This window comes from Ranitomeya variabilis, chromosome 4, assembly GCF_051348905.1.
Source record: "Ranitomeya variabilis isolate aRanVar5 chromosome 4, aRanVar5.hap1, whole genome shotgun sequence".
NCBI lineage: Eukaryota > Metazoa > Chordata > Amphibia > Anura > Dendrobatidae > Ranitomeya > Ranitomeya variabilis.
The window spans coordinates 259,681,475-259,696,865 of NC_135235.1; the positions used below are offsets into that span (position 1 = coordinate 259,681,475).

General features: G+C 52.7%; 1 protein-coding gene across 1 annotated transcript; it reads right to left on the reverse strand.

Annotated features, from left to right (window-relative positions):
• Window positions 1-214: 214 nt before the first annotated feature.
• LOC143764263 (F-box only protein 6-like) lies at window positions 215-12,615 on the reverse strand. Its single transcript, XM_077249683.1, has 6 exons — window positions 12,484-12,615; window positions 8,280-8,546; window positions 5,703-5,829; window positions 2,692-2,787; window positions 2,432-2,567; window positions 215-2,204 (listed from the first exon to the last, which is right to left on the reverse strand). Exons 2-6 carry the CDS (start codon window positions 8,536-8,538, stop codon window positions 2,055-2,057), a joined length of 768 nt encoding a protein of 255 aa, XP_077105798.1. The 5' UTR covers window positions 8,539-8,546; window positions 12,484-12,615; the 3' UTR covers window positions 215-2,054.
• Between the last annotated feature and the right edge of the window lie 2,776 nt (window positions 12,616-15,391).

Here is a 15,391-nt window from a genome sequence, read left to right on the forward strand (position 1 = left end):
CCAGTCTTCACTGTCCGAGGGGAGACAATGGGAAGTAAAATCACAGCGCAGAACTTTTTGGGACCATAACATGAGGAAAAGGAAAAACTTTAGTTTTTTTTTTGTTATATCATTGGCTTAAAAAAAAGAAAACACTTCTGAAGTTTGGAAGAAAAAAAAAGTGCCACCATCTTCCTAGAACTTTACCACTTTATTTTTCTGTCTGTATACTTGGTTTTTTTTGCAGTGATTTTTATTGGTTACATTTACTGGTCCATATTTTTGTTTTTTTAATCAGAAAGTTCAGTGACCAAAAAACAGCAAAGTTTTTTTTATTGCTTTCAGTCCGGTTTTTACCCAGCAGGTTACAGCTTATAGATCTGACACGGAGATCCCAAATATGCTGATCATTAACCTTGCGATTAGGCACTTGTACTGTATCACGAGTATACAGCGGCATATTCTATAGTCTCGGTATATTGTGAAAATCTGTCTTGGCTCTTTGGGAGTACCAAGATGGCGGTGACGGAGGCCATAGGAACTCATGGGCGGTGAATAATGCCCCAGCGCTGAGCGGGCAATCAATCCGGGCAAGAACAGCTCGGGTCGTATATCATGTTTAATGGCGGCCATCCCGGCAGCTGTACGGGGCACTGCCCAGTTTACAAGTAATAGAATATTTTCCAAATTGATAGACAGGAATCTTCAAAAAACAATAAGATTGTCAGTAATATAATACATCGTGGCCATATATATCACCATAATAAATATCGTTTCCATAGCTGCAGTTTTAAAGGGACAGCAGATCTAAAGAAGTACCCGTCTCCAGGTCAAGAGGCCAGTTTTACTTTGATTCCCACTACTTCTCAGCATACTATGCTTTTTAAAAAAAAAAAAAAATAGTTGCCATACAGTTGCAGAGATACAGGCATTTTTATCTGGTGCTCATTTCTATGGTTCCTCGGGGGCGTGTCTGTAAAAATTACCCTTTTAGCTCCGCCTACTTGTAAAGAACAAAATAATAAATTAACTGTAATAGAGGAAATCAAGGTAAAACTGGCCACTTTTGACCTGGTGACAAGTCCCCTTTAAGCCAGGAACTTATTAGGGTGCAGAAGTGTTATAAGAGGAGCAGCTAAGATTAGTAAAGGCCCAGTTATAGTCATATTAATTGGCATTGCTTACATAGCACATTGCCCTATGTTCATGGAGGATGTGCTGCAGATGCTCAATTTGTTTGGTCCCATACAGTTTCTGTCGGCCACTCTAAAATAAAGAGGCCATTAAGGAAGCACTGATCGACATGTATGTGGGCGATCTGCATGCACCTATGAGCAGAAATTGGCTTCAATACTCATAGGACACCTGTCAGTAGGTTCAGCTCCTCCTCAGCCGTCTGTAGGTCATAAGAAGCTGAATAAAATGACATTTTGATATCTGCGATCCGATGTCTTAATCCAGAGAAATAAGTGTTATTTCTTAATATGTACATAATATGTTAAGATCTATGGGCGGGACACAGATCTCCACGTCCAGAGCTGATGTTATATGAAAGGGGGCGTCCCCAATGTGAGACATGTAATAACGGATTGTCTGCTCTCTGGATATACATGTTTCACACTGGTAACGCCCGTTTCAGTTACAATAAGCTCAGGGAGATCTGTGTCCCACCCATAGATCTTAACAGCTCATTTACAAATTAAGAAAAGCGTGGCTTTCTCTGGAATAAGACATCGGATCGCAGATATCAAGGTATCGGTTTATTCAGCTTCCTATAACCGACATGCCCATACCGACGGCTTAGGAAGGTTGATTCTACTTGCAGGTTCCCTTTAAGTATGTGAGGTCCAAAAGGCTTACGAGAGTAAAGATCATGGGGTCGGGGAGGATGAGACTTCCTGTCTCTCTATGCCTGTGGGTGATAGAGGACAACAGATTGCATTGAGCTGCCCAGTAAATGGTAGTCTTGAGGGTTATGGTCCCGGTCAGGATTTGGTGCAGTTGTATCGGGCGATCCCTGGTAAGATGACTCGTGTTTCGACTGTAGGACCAGATGAACGTGAAGCTTCCAGTCGTCATGCGCTGAAATTTCCAGGATCGATGGTCACACTGCTGTTCGTCACCCTAATACCATACCAGCCCGCCCAAAACTGGGTGTCTTGTCCACCATGTTGGAAATATATGTAACGAACCCCAGGCCCGTAATTACTGAAGGTGTATTCAATCTGTAAGGAGAGGAGAAAAGCTGTAATATCCCAATGTTCCATACATATCCCATTAGTCCTTACACCCCGTCCTTTATCAGCGGCCCGGGCCCAACGAGGGGGGATTCATCACAACCAATCAGATTCCAGCTCTCATTTCTCAGAGACAGTTTGGAGAATAAGAGCAGCAATCTGATTGGTTGCTATGGGTCACTGCTCCCCGGTGACTGAAGACATCAGATAGCTACCTGGGCCCACTCCGCGTTACTCCATTGCTCTATAGTCACCGGCTCCGGCCGAAACTCCTCCATCACCGTCTTGTCTTGTGACAGAAGTTGGACAAGAATCTGGTACCGGCAGCCGCAGTCGTGTCTGGCGGCGTACCTGCGGTGACGGGGCAAGAGGCATTCATTACAGTGCTGTCATGGCGGCCGTATCAGTCATCACCCAGCTTTCCCAGAAAACAGATTCCTTAAAAATAGATGAAAAATAAAAAACGACCACGTACCAGTCCCTGACGATTATACTGGGCTGGACGACGTCCATGAACTCCGCGGGATAGCCTTCCTTCTTCAGATCGATGGTCTGCGACTTCAAACATATTCTGGAAATAATAATAATAATAGGAGGGGCCAATGGGAAATTGACAAAGAGGAGGAGCAAGAAGTGAGAACATATTGCCAGGAAGCCTGGGTGACCGAGTACGCAGCTGCTCTCACATGGCGGCGACCACTGTCCGGCCTCAGGAATTTGTAAATCCGCTCGAAACCACGACAATTACCGACAGCGCAAAATAAAGAGAACTGCACGTGTAATCGCTCCAGAGATCGTGAGGAACCGGTGGGTTGCCATGGCAGCTGGGGGCTAACCGAGGGTTCACTTTGCTGCCATCATCTTCGTGCTTCCTATGAAGCTGAGCCTGTGGCTTGGCTTCATCGGAGATCGATAACTTTACTATATCGTAAAGCAATACAGAGTAAAAACGATCGGAGGTTTACGTCCCCTCTGTAGGCCTAAAAAAAAAAATCTAATAAAATGGAATAAAACTACACTGCTCAAAAAAAATAAAGGGAACACTAAAATCCCACATCCTAGATATCACTGAATTAAATATTCCAGGTGTAACTCTTTGTTAATTACATGGTGGAATGTGTTGAGAACAATAAAACCTAAAAATGATCAACGTAAATCACAACTAATATCCCACGGAGGTCTGGAGTTGGAATGATACTCAAAATCAAAGTGGAAAATGAAGTTACAGGCTGATCCAACTTCGGTGAAAATGCCTCAAGACTAGGAAACGATGCTCAGTAGTGTGTGTGGCCTCTAAGTGCCTGTATGACCTCCCTACAACGCCTGCGCATGCTCCTGATGAGGAGGCGGATGGTCTCCTGAGGGATCTCCTCCCAGACCTGGATTAAAGCATCTGCCAACTCCTGGACAGTCTGTGGTGCAAAGTGACTTTGGTGGATGGTGCGAGACATGATGTCCTAGATGTGTTCAATCGGATTCAGGTCTGGGGAACAGGCGGGCCAGTCCATAGCATCAATGCCTTCATCTTGCAGGAACTGCTGACACACTCCAGCCACATGAGGTCTGGTCATTGAACCCATGGCCAACCGTATCAGCATATGGTCTCACAAGGGGTCTGAGGATCTCATCTCGGTACCTAATGGCAGTCAGGCTACCTCTGGCGAGCACATGGAGGGCTGTGCGGCCCTCCAAAGAAATGCCACCCCACACCATTACTGACCCACTGCCAAACCGGTCATGCTGAAGGATGTTGCAGGCAGCAGATCACTCTCCACGGCGTCTCCAGACTCCTGAGCCACTTGTGTGGGTTGTAGAGTCCGTCTCATGCTACCACGAGTGTGAAAGCACCAACATTCAAAAGTGACCAAAACATCAGCCAGAAAGCATTGGTATTGAGATGTGGTCTGTGGTCCCACCTGCAGAACCACTCCTTTTATCGAGGGTGTCTTGATAATTGCCAATAATTTCCAAATGTTGTCTATTCCATTTGCACAACAGCATGTGAAATTGATTGTCAAACAGTGTTGTTTCTAAGTGGACAGTTTGATTTCACAGAAGTTTAATTAAGGCTATGTTCACACATCAGGCTTTATTCGCTGTCAGGCTCAATCCGGCTAAATTTCAAAAGACAGGATCTGGCGAATGTTGCCCCCGGATCTGTTTTTTTCCCCATAGACTTGTATTAGTGCCGGATTGCGCTGGATGACATTGTGTTTCGTCCGGTTTTTGCCAGATCCGGCAAATCTGCTGTTTCCGGTTTCTGGAAAAAACGTCCACAGCAACGTTTTTTGTCTCCGGCAAAAAAGCCAGAAGCGCCGGATCCGGCGCTTCCAGCTGTTTGCTAGAATGGAAGCCTATGGGAGCCGGAAGTTGCCGGATCCGGAAAACGACGATTGCAAAAAACCTGATGTGTGAAAGTAGCCTTACTTGGAGTTATATTCTGTTGTTTAAGTGTGCCCGTTAATTTTTCGAGCAGTGTATATTAAAAAGAGTTTAAAACCAATATTAAAAAAAAAAGGAAAATGTAAAAAGTAAAAGGCAGATAGAAATCTAAGGTTTTTTAACCCTTAAAGTAAACACCTACCACCCCCCCACCAAAAAAAAAAAAAAATGCAATACATTTTTAAGTCAAGTTCTGTTGTTTTTTTTCTTAACCTGTAAAATTATATTATACTGTATATAAAAATGATATCTTATGTTTGGAATTGCTGTAATCGCACCGACCAGGAGAAGGCAGGTCTTTCCTGCACAATAAACAGTTGAAAAACGAAAATCCCCAAAATAATGGCAGAATTGCAAAGAAAAAAAATGTCTTTCTTAACCATTTTAATCACACTAAGGCCGGAGTCACACTACAGCGCAATACGGATGAGTGATATGCGATAAAAAAAAAAAACTGCATAGCAGTCGGATCAGTATTCCTCTATGGGGCAGCTCCCATCACCATTTTTTCCTCGGCCATTTTCAGTGTGCGAGTGAAATGGCTGCATGCTGCGATTGTCACCGACACTCGGCCGAGTCTCTGCTCGCTCGCACCCATATAAGCCTATGGGGGCGAGTGAGACATGAGACAGAGAACATCACTCGGATATCATCGCTGACCCCGGCAATGGAGGAGATGGAGATATTAGTTTCTCCGCCTCCTCCGCATCTGTGCTCCGATCCGCTGTCTGCGAGAGGCTTGGAGCACAGACGCATGACACTTGGCTCCCGCTTGCAGCAGAGCAGGAGCCGAGGGTCATTAGCATATCGCATCCGATGCTCTCACATCACATGCCATACGCTAGTGTGACCCCGGCCTTAGGATTTTTGTCCCCGTTTTTCAGTACATTATACCTAAAAATGAAAGGAGTCGTACAAAACTACTACAACTCATCCTGCCAATCACCCCCAAAAAAACTCCTAAAGTTCTTGGAGGAGGCAGGATAAGAGCGCAGCTTGCAGGGATGGGTGGAGCCGCGGGAGGATGTGGCCCTATAAACATACCCATAAGAGGAGACAAAATACTTGGTCACTTTATCATCTGGCAGCAGCCGGCCGTGGGTCCCAGGTAGCAACTCCACCTTCCATCGGTCTCCCCCATCTTTATCTTTTTTCCAGTGCTTGAAGTTTTCTGATAAGAAACAAAGTATAGAAGACGGCGGCGTCAGGAGGGAGCGGGAAAGACGGCGGCGTCAGGAGGGAGCGGGAAAGACGGCGGCGTCAGGAGGGAGCGGGAAAGACGGCGGCGTCAGGAGGGAGCGGGAAAGACGGCGGCGTCAGGAGGGAGCGGGAAAGACGGCGGCGTCAGGAGGGAGCGGGAAAGACGGCGGCGTCAGGAGGGAGCGGGAAAGACGGCGGCGTCAGGAGGGAGCGGGAAAGACGGCGGCGTCAGGAGGGAGCGGGAAAGACGGCGGCGTCAGGAGGGAGCGGGAAAGACGGCGGCGTCAGGAGGGAGCGGGAAAGACGGCGGCGTCAGGAGGGAGCGGGAAAGACGGCGGCGTCAGGAGGGAGCGGGAAAGACGGCGGCGTCAGGAGGGAGCGGGAAAGACGGCGGCGTCAGGAGGGAGCGGGAAAGACGGCGGCGTCAGGAGGGAGCGGGAAAGACGGCGGCGTCAGGAGGGAGCGGGAAAGACGGCGGCGTCAGGAGGGAGCGGGAAAGACGGCGGCGTCAGGAGGGAGCGGGAAAGACGGCGGCGTCAGGAGGGAGCGGGAAAGACGGCGGCGTCAGGAGGGAGCGGGAAAGACGGCGGCGTCAGGAGGGAGCGGGAAAGACGGCGGCGTCAGGAGGGAGCGGGAAAGACGGCGGCGTCAGGAGGGAGCGGGAAAGACGGCGGCGTCAGGAGGGAGCGGGAAAGACGGCGGCGTCAGGAGGGAGCGGGAAAGACGGCGGCGTCAGGAGGGAGCGGGAAAGACGGCGGCGTCAGGAGGGAGCGGGAAAGACGGCGGCGTCAGGAGGGAGCGGGAAAGACGGCGGCGTCAGGAGGGAGCGGGAAAGACGGCGGCGTCAGGAGGGAGCGGGAAAGACGGCGGCGTCAGGAGGGAGCGGGAAAGACGGCGGCGTCAGGAGGGAGCGGGAAAGACGGCGGCGTCAGGAGGGAGCGGGAAAGACGGCGGCGTCAGGAGGGAGCGGGAAAGACGGCGGCGTCAGGAGGGAGCGGGAAAGACGGCGGCGTCAGGAGGGAGCGGGAAAGACGGCGGCGTCAGGAGGGAGCGGGAAAGACGGCGGCGTCAGGAGGGAGCGGGAAAGACGGCGGCGTCAGGAGGGAGCGGGAAAGACGGCGGCGTCAGGACGGCACCATCCACTTCCATCAGTCCTGTGAGCCATAAGAGTGAAAGCTCCGGGTAGTCTCCTTTTGTGATTTTTTTGGTTTCACTGAGTGACTAATGACCGCTTCTAGGAAGATCTTGCGTGGCCGCCACTCCCACACAATGGTCACCCGGGAATTACCCAACCTCTGTATGGATAATATGTTAACTGGGGCAGAGGATGGATGGGATATATAGAACGGTGGAGGCTGCAGTAACCTGTAATGGCGGCCATATTGGTTGTCGCCCTCCTTTCCCAGAAACTCGGCGGTTTTAGGAAAAATGCCACTTGCACTGTATGGCAATATTGGACAACGCATAGCGGCATTATTTGGGCACGGTTCTGTCAGTTTGCTCATATTTGGCTCCTGTGCCATGGTATTTTCTGGATGCTCTATAGCAGTATTATTTGGGCTAATGGGGCACTGTATGGCGGTATTTGCTATTGTTTGACTGCCATATATGCTCAGCCTCAGTTTAAGGTGCTGCCGGGCACAGCATCCTACTGATAGGGGAATAACTAACGGTATTGGGAACAGCCCATTCAGCACAATATGGCCACGTTATGCGAGCGATGCACGCAGGACCACAGCTAAAGGCTAATAGGCTCGGTAAGTTAGTAGTAAAAATGGCTGTTCCATCACGTACCATATAATGCAGAAACCAATAACCCGCAATACAGTGCTGCACACAACACTTCTGCTACTGGAATGGCCCAGTTTAAAATAAGAAAAAATTTAAAAAAATTTAGACCCAAGCCCAGAACCCCAAAACTAAATCTGACCCTAAAATGAATTTGGATCCTGTCTGGTGTAGCCTGTGCTGGGATGTGACATCTTTAAGTATCAAGAAGAGGTTTGTGGCGCATAAAACATCCCGATGCTGAATACAGCCAACCCCCTTCCCACACTATAGATTCATCTGACCTGCAGCCAGCCCCCTCCTCACGCTATATATCTAACCTGCAGCCAGCCCCCTCCCCACGCTGCACATCCATCTGACCGGCAGTCAGACCCCTCCCCATGCTATATATCCATTTAAACTGCAGACAGCCCCCTCCCCACTCTATATATCCATCTGACCTGCAGACAGCCCCCTTCCCACGCTACAGATCATCTGACCTGCAGCCAGCCCCCTCCCCACGCTATTTATCCATTTAACCTTCAGACAGCCCCCTCCCCACTCTATATATCCATTTGACCTGCAGACAGCCCCTCCCCACCCTGTATATCCATCTGACCTGCAGCCAGCCCCCTCCCTATATATCCATCTGACCTTCAGCCATCGGGTTCTTTAGTAAGTTCTTCTTCCACAGATGTAGAAAGTAGAACATCTTCCAGTCCGGCGGGTTACGGTTGCAGCGACTTGATACAAACCCGTCCCGCTGACACTTCGTCTTCCATAGAGCGGGCGAGTCTATAATGTCTCTCCACAGGGCGCAGACCGGGCGGCAGCGACGGATCACATCGGGCGCAGGGACGACAGACAGGATTTCTAGCAGGACTCCTTCCGGGATGGCGTCCATAGTGCTCATCCTCCACCCTGGGAGTAATTAATGGATAAATATATATGATAGACTTATTTTTTAACTAACTTGAAGAAGACTCCGGGATGTTGGAGTGGAAACGCATTGTTTTATCCTGGAACTCCTAAATAAACGATTATACTTGATTTCCACAAGAATCTTGTGACAGAAGCGCCAACAACTATCTGGGTGTGGCTCTGTCTATTAAATGGATAAATATCCGATGTACGGTGGCATCACTGCCCGCCATATAGTGAGCGGAACGCCTGCACCCTTATAAGCACGAGCCCCCTGTGGGCACATTACAGGACTGTCTGTTCTTACCACAACTTTTCTGTCCTACAGCCCCAGCCCAGAAATGGTCACAGCCCTGCTCACACTCCCCCCCCCCCCCCCCCCCCCGAGCCCCTGCAGGGTCTCTCACCTCCTCCCAGACCCCCTGCTCTGCTCACACTCCCCCCTGAGCCCCTGCAGGGTCTCTCACCTCCTCCCAGACCCCCAGCTCTGCTCACACTCCCCCCTGAGCCCCTGCAGGGTCTCTCACCTCCTCCCAGACCCCCAGCTCTGCTCACACTCCCCCCTGAGCCCCTGCAGGGTCTCTCACCTCCTCCCAGACCCCCAGCCTGCTCACACTCCCCCCTGAGCCCCTGCAGGGTCTCTCACCTCCTCCCAGACCCCCAGCCTGCTCACACTCCCCCCTGAGCCCCTGCAGGGTCTCTCACCTCCTCCCAGACCCCCAGCTCTGCTCATACTCCCCCCTGAGCCCCTGCAGGGTCTCTCACCTCCTCCCAGACCCCCAGCTCTGCTCACACTCCCCCCTGAGCCCCTGCAGGGTCTCTCACCTCCTCCCAGACCCCCAGCTCTGCTCACACTCCCCCCTGAGCCCCTGCAGGGTCTCTCACCTCCTCCCAGACCCCCAGCTCTGCTCACACTCCCCCCTGAGCCCCTGCAGGGTCTCTCACCTCCTCCCAGACCCCCAGCCTGCTCACACTCCCCCCTGAGCCCCTGCAGGGTCTCTCACCTCCTCCCAGACCCCCAGCCTGCTCACACTCCCCCCTGAGCCCCTGCAGGGTCTCTCACCTCCTCCCAGACCCCCAGCCTGCTCACACTCCCCCCTGAGCCCCTGCAGGGTCTCTCACCTCCTCCCAGACCCCCAGCCTGCTCACACTCCCCCCTGAGCCCCTGCAGGGTCTCTCACCTCCTCCCAGACCCCCAGCTCTGCTCACACTCCCCCCCTGAGCCACTGCAGGGTCTCTCACCTCCTCCCAGACCCCCAGCCTGCTCACACTCCCCCCTGAGCCCCTGCAGGGTCTCTCACCTCCTCCCAGACCCCCAGCTCTGCTCACACTCCCCCCTGAGCCCCTGCAGGGTCTCTCACCTCCTCCCAGACCCCCAGCTCTGCTCACACTCCCCCCTGAGCCCCTGCAGGGTCTCTCACCTCCTCCCAGACCCCCAGCCTGCTCACACTCCCCCCTGAGCCCCTGCAGGGTCTCTCACCTCCTCCCAGACCCCCAGCCTGCTCACACTCCCCACTGAGCCCCTGCAGGGTCTCTCACCTCCTCCCAGACCCCCAGCTCTGCTCATACTCCCCCCTGAGCCCCTGCAGGGTCTCTCACCTCCTCCCAGACCCCCAGCTCTGCTCACACTCCCCCCTGAGCCCCTGCAGGGTCTCTCACCTCCTCCCAGACCCCCAGCTCTGCTCACACTCCCCCCTGAGCCCCTGCAGGGTCTCTCACCTCCTCCCAGACCCCCAGCTCTGCTCACACTCCCCCCTGAGCCCCTGCAGGGTCTCTCACCTCCTCCCAGACCCCCAGCCTGCTCACACTCCCCCCTGAGCCCCTGCAGGGTCTCTCACCTCCTCCCAGACCCCCAGCTCTGCTCACACTCCCCCCCTGAGCCACTGCAGGGTCTCTCACCTCCTCCCAGACCCCCAGCCTGCTCACACTCCCCCCTGAGCCCCTGCAGGGTCTCTCACCTCCTCCCAGACCCCCAGCTCTGCTCACACTCCCCCTGAGCCCCTGCAGGGTCTCTCACCTCCTCCCAGACCCCCAGCCTGCTCACACTCCCCACTGAGCCCCTGCAGGGTCTCTCACCTCCTCCCAGACCCCCAGCTCTGCTCACACTCCCCACTGAGCCCCTGCAGGGTCTCTCACCTCCTCCCAGACCCCCAGCCTGCTCACACTCCCCACTGAGCCCCTGCAGGGTCTCTCACCTCCTCCCAGACCCCCAGCTCTGCTCACACTCCCCACTGAGCCCCTGCAGGGTCTCTCACCTCCTCCCAGACCCCCAGCTCTGCTCACACTCCCCCCCCGAGCCCCTGCAGGGTCTCTCACCTCCTCCCAGACCCCCAGCCCTGCTCACACTCCCCCCCCTGAGCCCCTGCAGGGTCCCTCACCTCCTCCCAGACCCCCAGCTCTGCTCACCCTCCCCCCTGCAGGGTCCCTCACCTCCTCCCAGACCCCCAGCTCTGCTCACACTCCCCCTGAGCCCCTGCAGGGTCTCTCACCTCCTCCCAGACCCCCAGCCTGCTCACACTCCCCACTGAGCCCCTGCAGGGTCTCTCACCTCCTCCCAGACCCCCAGCTCTGCTCACACTCCCCACTGAGCCCCTGCAGGGTCTCTCACCTCCTCCCAGACCCCCAGCCTGCTCACACTCCCCACTGAGCCCCTGCAGGGTCTCTCACCTCCTCCCAGACCCCCAGCTCTGCTCACACTCCCCCCCCGAGCCCCTGCAGGGTCTCTCACCTCCTCCCAGACCCCCAGCCCTGCTCACACTCCCCCCCCTGAGCCCCTGCAGGGTCCCTCACCTCCTCCCAGACCCCCAGCTCTGCTCACCCTCCCCCCTGCAGGGTCCCTCACCTCCTCCCAGACCCCCAGCTCTGCTCACCCTCCCCCCTGTAGGGTCTCTCACCTCCTCCCAGACCCCCAGCCTGCTCACACTCCCCCCTGAGCCCCTGCAGGGTCTCTCACCTCCTCCCAGACCCCCAGCTCTGCTCACACTCCCCCCTGAGCCCCTGCAGGGTCTCTCACCTCCTCCCAGACCCCCAGCCTGCTCACACTCCCCACTGAGCCCCTGCAGGGTCTCTCACCTCCTCCCAGACCCCCAGCCTGCTCACACTCCCCACTGAGCCACTGCAGGGTCTCTCACCTCCTCCCAGACCCCCAGCCTGCTCACACTCCCCCCTGAGCCCCTGCAGGGTCTCTCACCTCCTCCCAGACCCCCAGCTCTGCTCACACTCCCCCTGAGCCCCTGCAGGGTCTCTCACCTCCTCCCAGACCCCCAGCCTGCTCACACTCCCCACTGAGCCCCTGCAGGGTCTCTCACCTCCTCCCAGACCCCCAGCTCTGCTCACACTCCCCACTGAGCCCCTGCAGGGTCTCTCACCTCCTCCCAGACCCCCAGCCTGCTCACACTCCCCACTGAGCCCCTGCAGGGTCTCTCACCTCCTCCCAGACCCCCAGCTCTGCTCACACTCCCCACTGAGCCCCTGCAGGGTCTCTCACCTCCTCCCAGACCCCCAGCTCTGCTCACACTCCCCCCCCGAGCCCCTGCAGGGTCTCTCACCTCCTCCCAGACCCCCAGCCCTGCTCACACTCCCCCCCCTGAGCCCCTGCAGGGTCCCTCACCTCCTCCCAGACCCCCAGCTCTGCTCACCCTCCCCCCTGCAGGGTCCCTCACCTCCTCCCAGACCCCCAGCTCTGCTCACACTCCCCCTGAGCCCCTGCAGGGTCTCTCACCTCCTCCCAGACCCCCAGCTCTGCTCACCCTCCCCCCTGCAGGGTCCCTCACCTCCTCCCAGACCCCCAGCTCTGCTCACCCTCCCCCCTGCAGGGTCCCTCACCTCCTCCCAGACCCCCAGCTCTGCTCACCCTCCCCCCTGTAGGGTCTCTCACCTCCTCCCAGACCCCCAGCTCTGCTCACACTCCCCCCTGAGCCCCTGCAGGGTCTCTCACCTCCTCCCAGACCCCCAGCTCTGTTCACACTCCTTCCTGTAAAGCCTGATTACATCATCAGAGTCAGGTGGCGGTGAGAACCATCAGAGGAAGTGAGTGAAGAGGAAAACTCCCATCAGAGGCGGCTCCAGGCCTGTTTCCCCAATGGCTGCCCACCCAGGAGCGCTGTCATCTGTTGCCGGGGGCGATCACTTCCTCATATATAAATGGGCGAGGAGAAGTTCCAACACTTTCTTTTATACACTTTGAGCGAGATTCATTATTGCATTTGTGACTGTTTTTATTCTTTTTAATTTACTCCTTTTTTTAAAGTCTATTTAATTTGCTTTTCCTTTTTTTCGCGCTCGTCATCATGGACAAGATTTGGGATTTCCAGCTGTTTTGGGCTAATTAATCAATTGCAACTTTATACATTTTTTTTTTTTGCAAAGTTGTAAATAATGTTGGAAAACTTTGTATCTACATCTGCAATGTTTTACTCAGAATTTGTGACATTTCAGGGTATGTGTCCACGTTCAGGATTGCATCAGGATTTGACGCAGGTAAAATCTGCACGAAATCTGCACCTAAGGTCCCTGGCAGGTCACCTGCGTTTTTTGACGCATTTTTGATGCGTTTTTTTCATGCGGATTTGTGTGTGTTTTTGTAAGCTCAATAAAGATATACAAGAAAAAAGAATGGTGATGTCATTTCTTGTCCAACCTCTTCATTTACATACTCCATTGAATTATATACACACACAGCTAGATAGATAGATAGATAGATAGATAGATAGATAGATACAATAGATAGATAGATACGATAGATATCTATCGTATCTATCTATTGATCGTATCTATCTGTCTATCATATCTATCTATGGATCCATCTATCGTATTTATCTATGATACCTATCTACCGATATATATAGACTAGATTGTGGCCCGATTCTAACGCATCGGGTATTCTAGAATATGCATGTCCCCGTAGTGTATGGACAATAATGATTCCAGAATTCGCGGCAGACTGTGCCCGTCGCTGATTGGTCGAGGCAACCTTTATGACATCATCGTCGCCATGGCAACCATTATGACATCTACGTCGATACTGTGCCCGTCGCTGATTGGTCAAGGCCTGGCGGCCTCGACCAATCAGAGACGCAGGATTTCTACGTCGATACTGTGCCCGTCGCTGATTGGTCGAGGCCCAGGCGGCCTCGACCAATCAGAGACGCGGGATTTCCAGGACAGACAGAAAGACAGACAGAAAAACCCTTAGACAATTATATATAGATATATTGGTAGATTAATAGATAGATAGATAGATGGATCACACAAGCGAGAAACTCGGACGAGTCTCGCATCTTAATACCCGGCACTGCCGCCGGCACTCGAGAGCAGAGCGTGCTGTTGCATGTATTTCTATGCAGCTGCACGCTCCGCTCCCGAGTGCCAGCGCCAGTGTCGGGTATTAACCCCTTCATGACCTTGGGATTTTCCGTTTTTCTGTGTTCATGTTTTGCTCCCCTTCTTCCCAGAGCCATAACTTTTTTATTTTTCCGTCAATATGGCCATGTGAGGGCTTATTTTTTGCGAAACAAGTTTTGTACTTTTGAACGACATCATTGGTGTTACCATGTCGTGTACTAGAAAACGGGAAAACAATTCCAAGTGCGGTGAAATTAAAAAAAAAGTGCAATCCCTCACTTTTTTTTTTATTGGCTTTTTTGCTAGGTTCACTAAATGCTAAAACTGACCTACCATTATGATTCTCCAGGTCATTATGAGTTCATAGACACCTAACATGTCTAGGTTCTCTTTTATCTAAATGGTGAAAAAAAATTCCAAACTTTGCTAAAAAAAAAAAAAAATGCGCCATTTTCCGATACCCGTAGCGTCTCCATTTTCCATGATCTGGGATCGGGTGAGGGCTAATTTTTTGTGTGCTGAGCTGGCGTTTTTAATGATAGCATTTTGGTGTAGATACGTTCTTTTGATCGCCTGTTATTGCATTTTAATGCAAGGTTGCGGCGACCAAAAAAACGTAATTCTGGCGTTTTTAATTTTTTTTTCGCTACGCTGTTTAGCGATCAGGTTAATCCTTTTTTTGTTGATAGATCGGGCGATTCTGAACACGGCGATACCAAATATGTGTATGTTTGATTTTTTTTATTGATTTATTTTGAATGGGGCAAAGGGGGGTGATTTAAACTTTTATGTTTTTTTTATTTTTTTCACATTTTTTTAACATTTTTTTTTTACTTTTGCCATGCTTCAATAGCCTCCATGGGAGGCTAGACACTGGCACAACTCGATCGGCTCTGCTACATAGCAGCGATCATCAGATCGCTACTATGCAGCAGAAATGCAGGTGTGCTATGAGCGCCAACCACAGGGGGCGCTCACAGCAGGCCGGCATCAGTAACCATAGAGGTCTCAAGGACCTCTATGGTTACAATGCAGAAGCATCGCTGACCCCCGATCATGTGACGGGGGTCCGCGATGCGCTCATTTCTGGCCGCCCGTCCGGAAGCGCCGGTTAAATGCCGCTGTCAGCATTTGACAGCGGCATTTAACTAGTTAATAACTGCGGGTGGATCGCGATTCCACCCGTCGCTATTGCGGGCACATGTCAGCTGTTCAAAACAGCTGACATGTCCCGGCTTTGATGCGGGCTCACCGCCGGAGCCTGTATCAAAGCGGGGCTTCTGACCTCGGACGTACTATCCCGTCCGAGGTCAGAAAGAGGTTAAGATGCGAGACTCGTCTGAGTTTCTCGCATGTGTGATCCCGGCCTTAAATAAAGACACACACACGAAATCTGCGTTAGGCCGGGGTCACACTTGCGAGAAACTCACACAAGTCTCTCGCTTCAATACCCGGCACTGCCACCGGCACTCGGGAGCGGAGCATGTGGCTGCATGTATTTC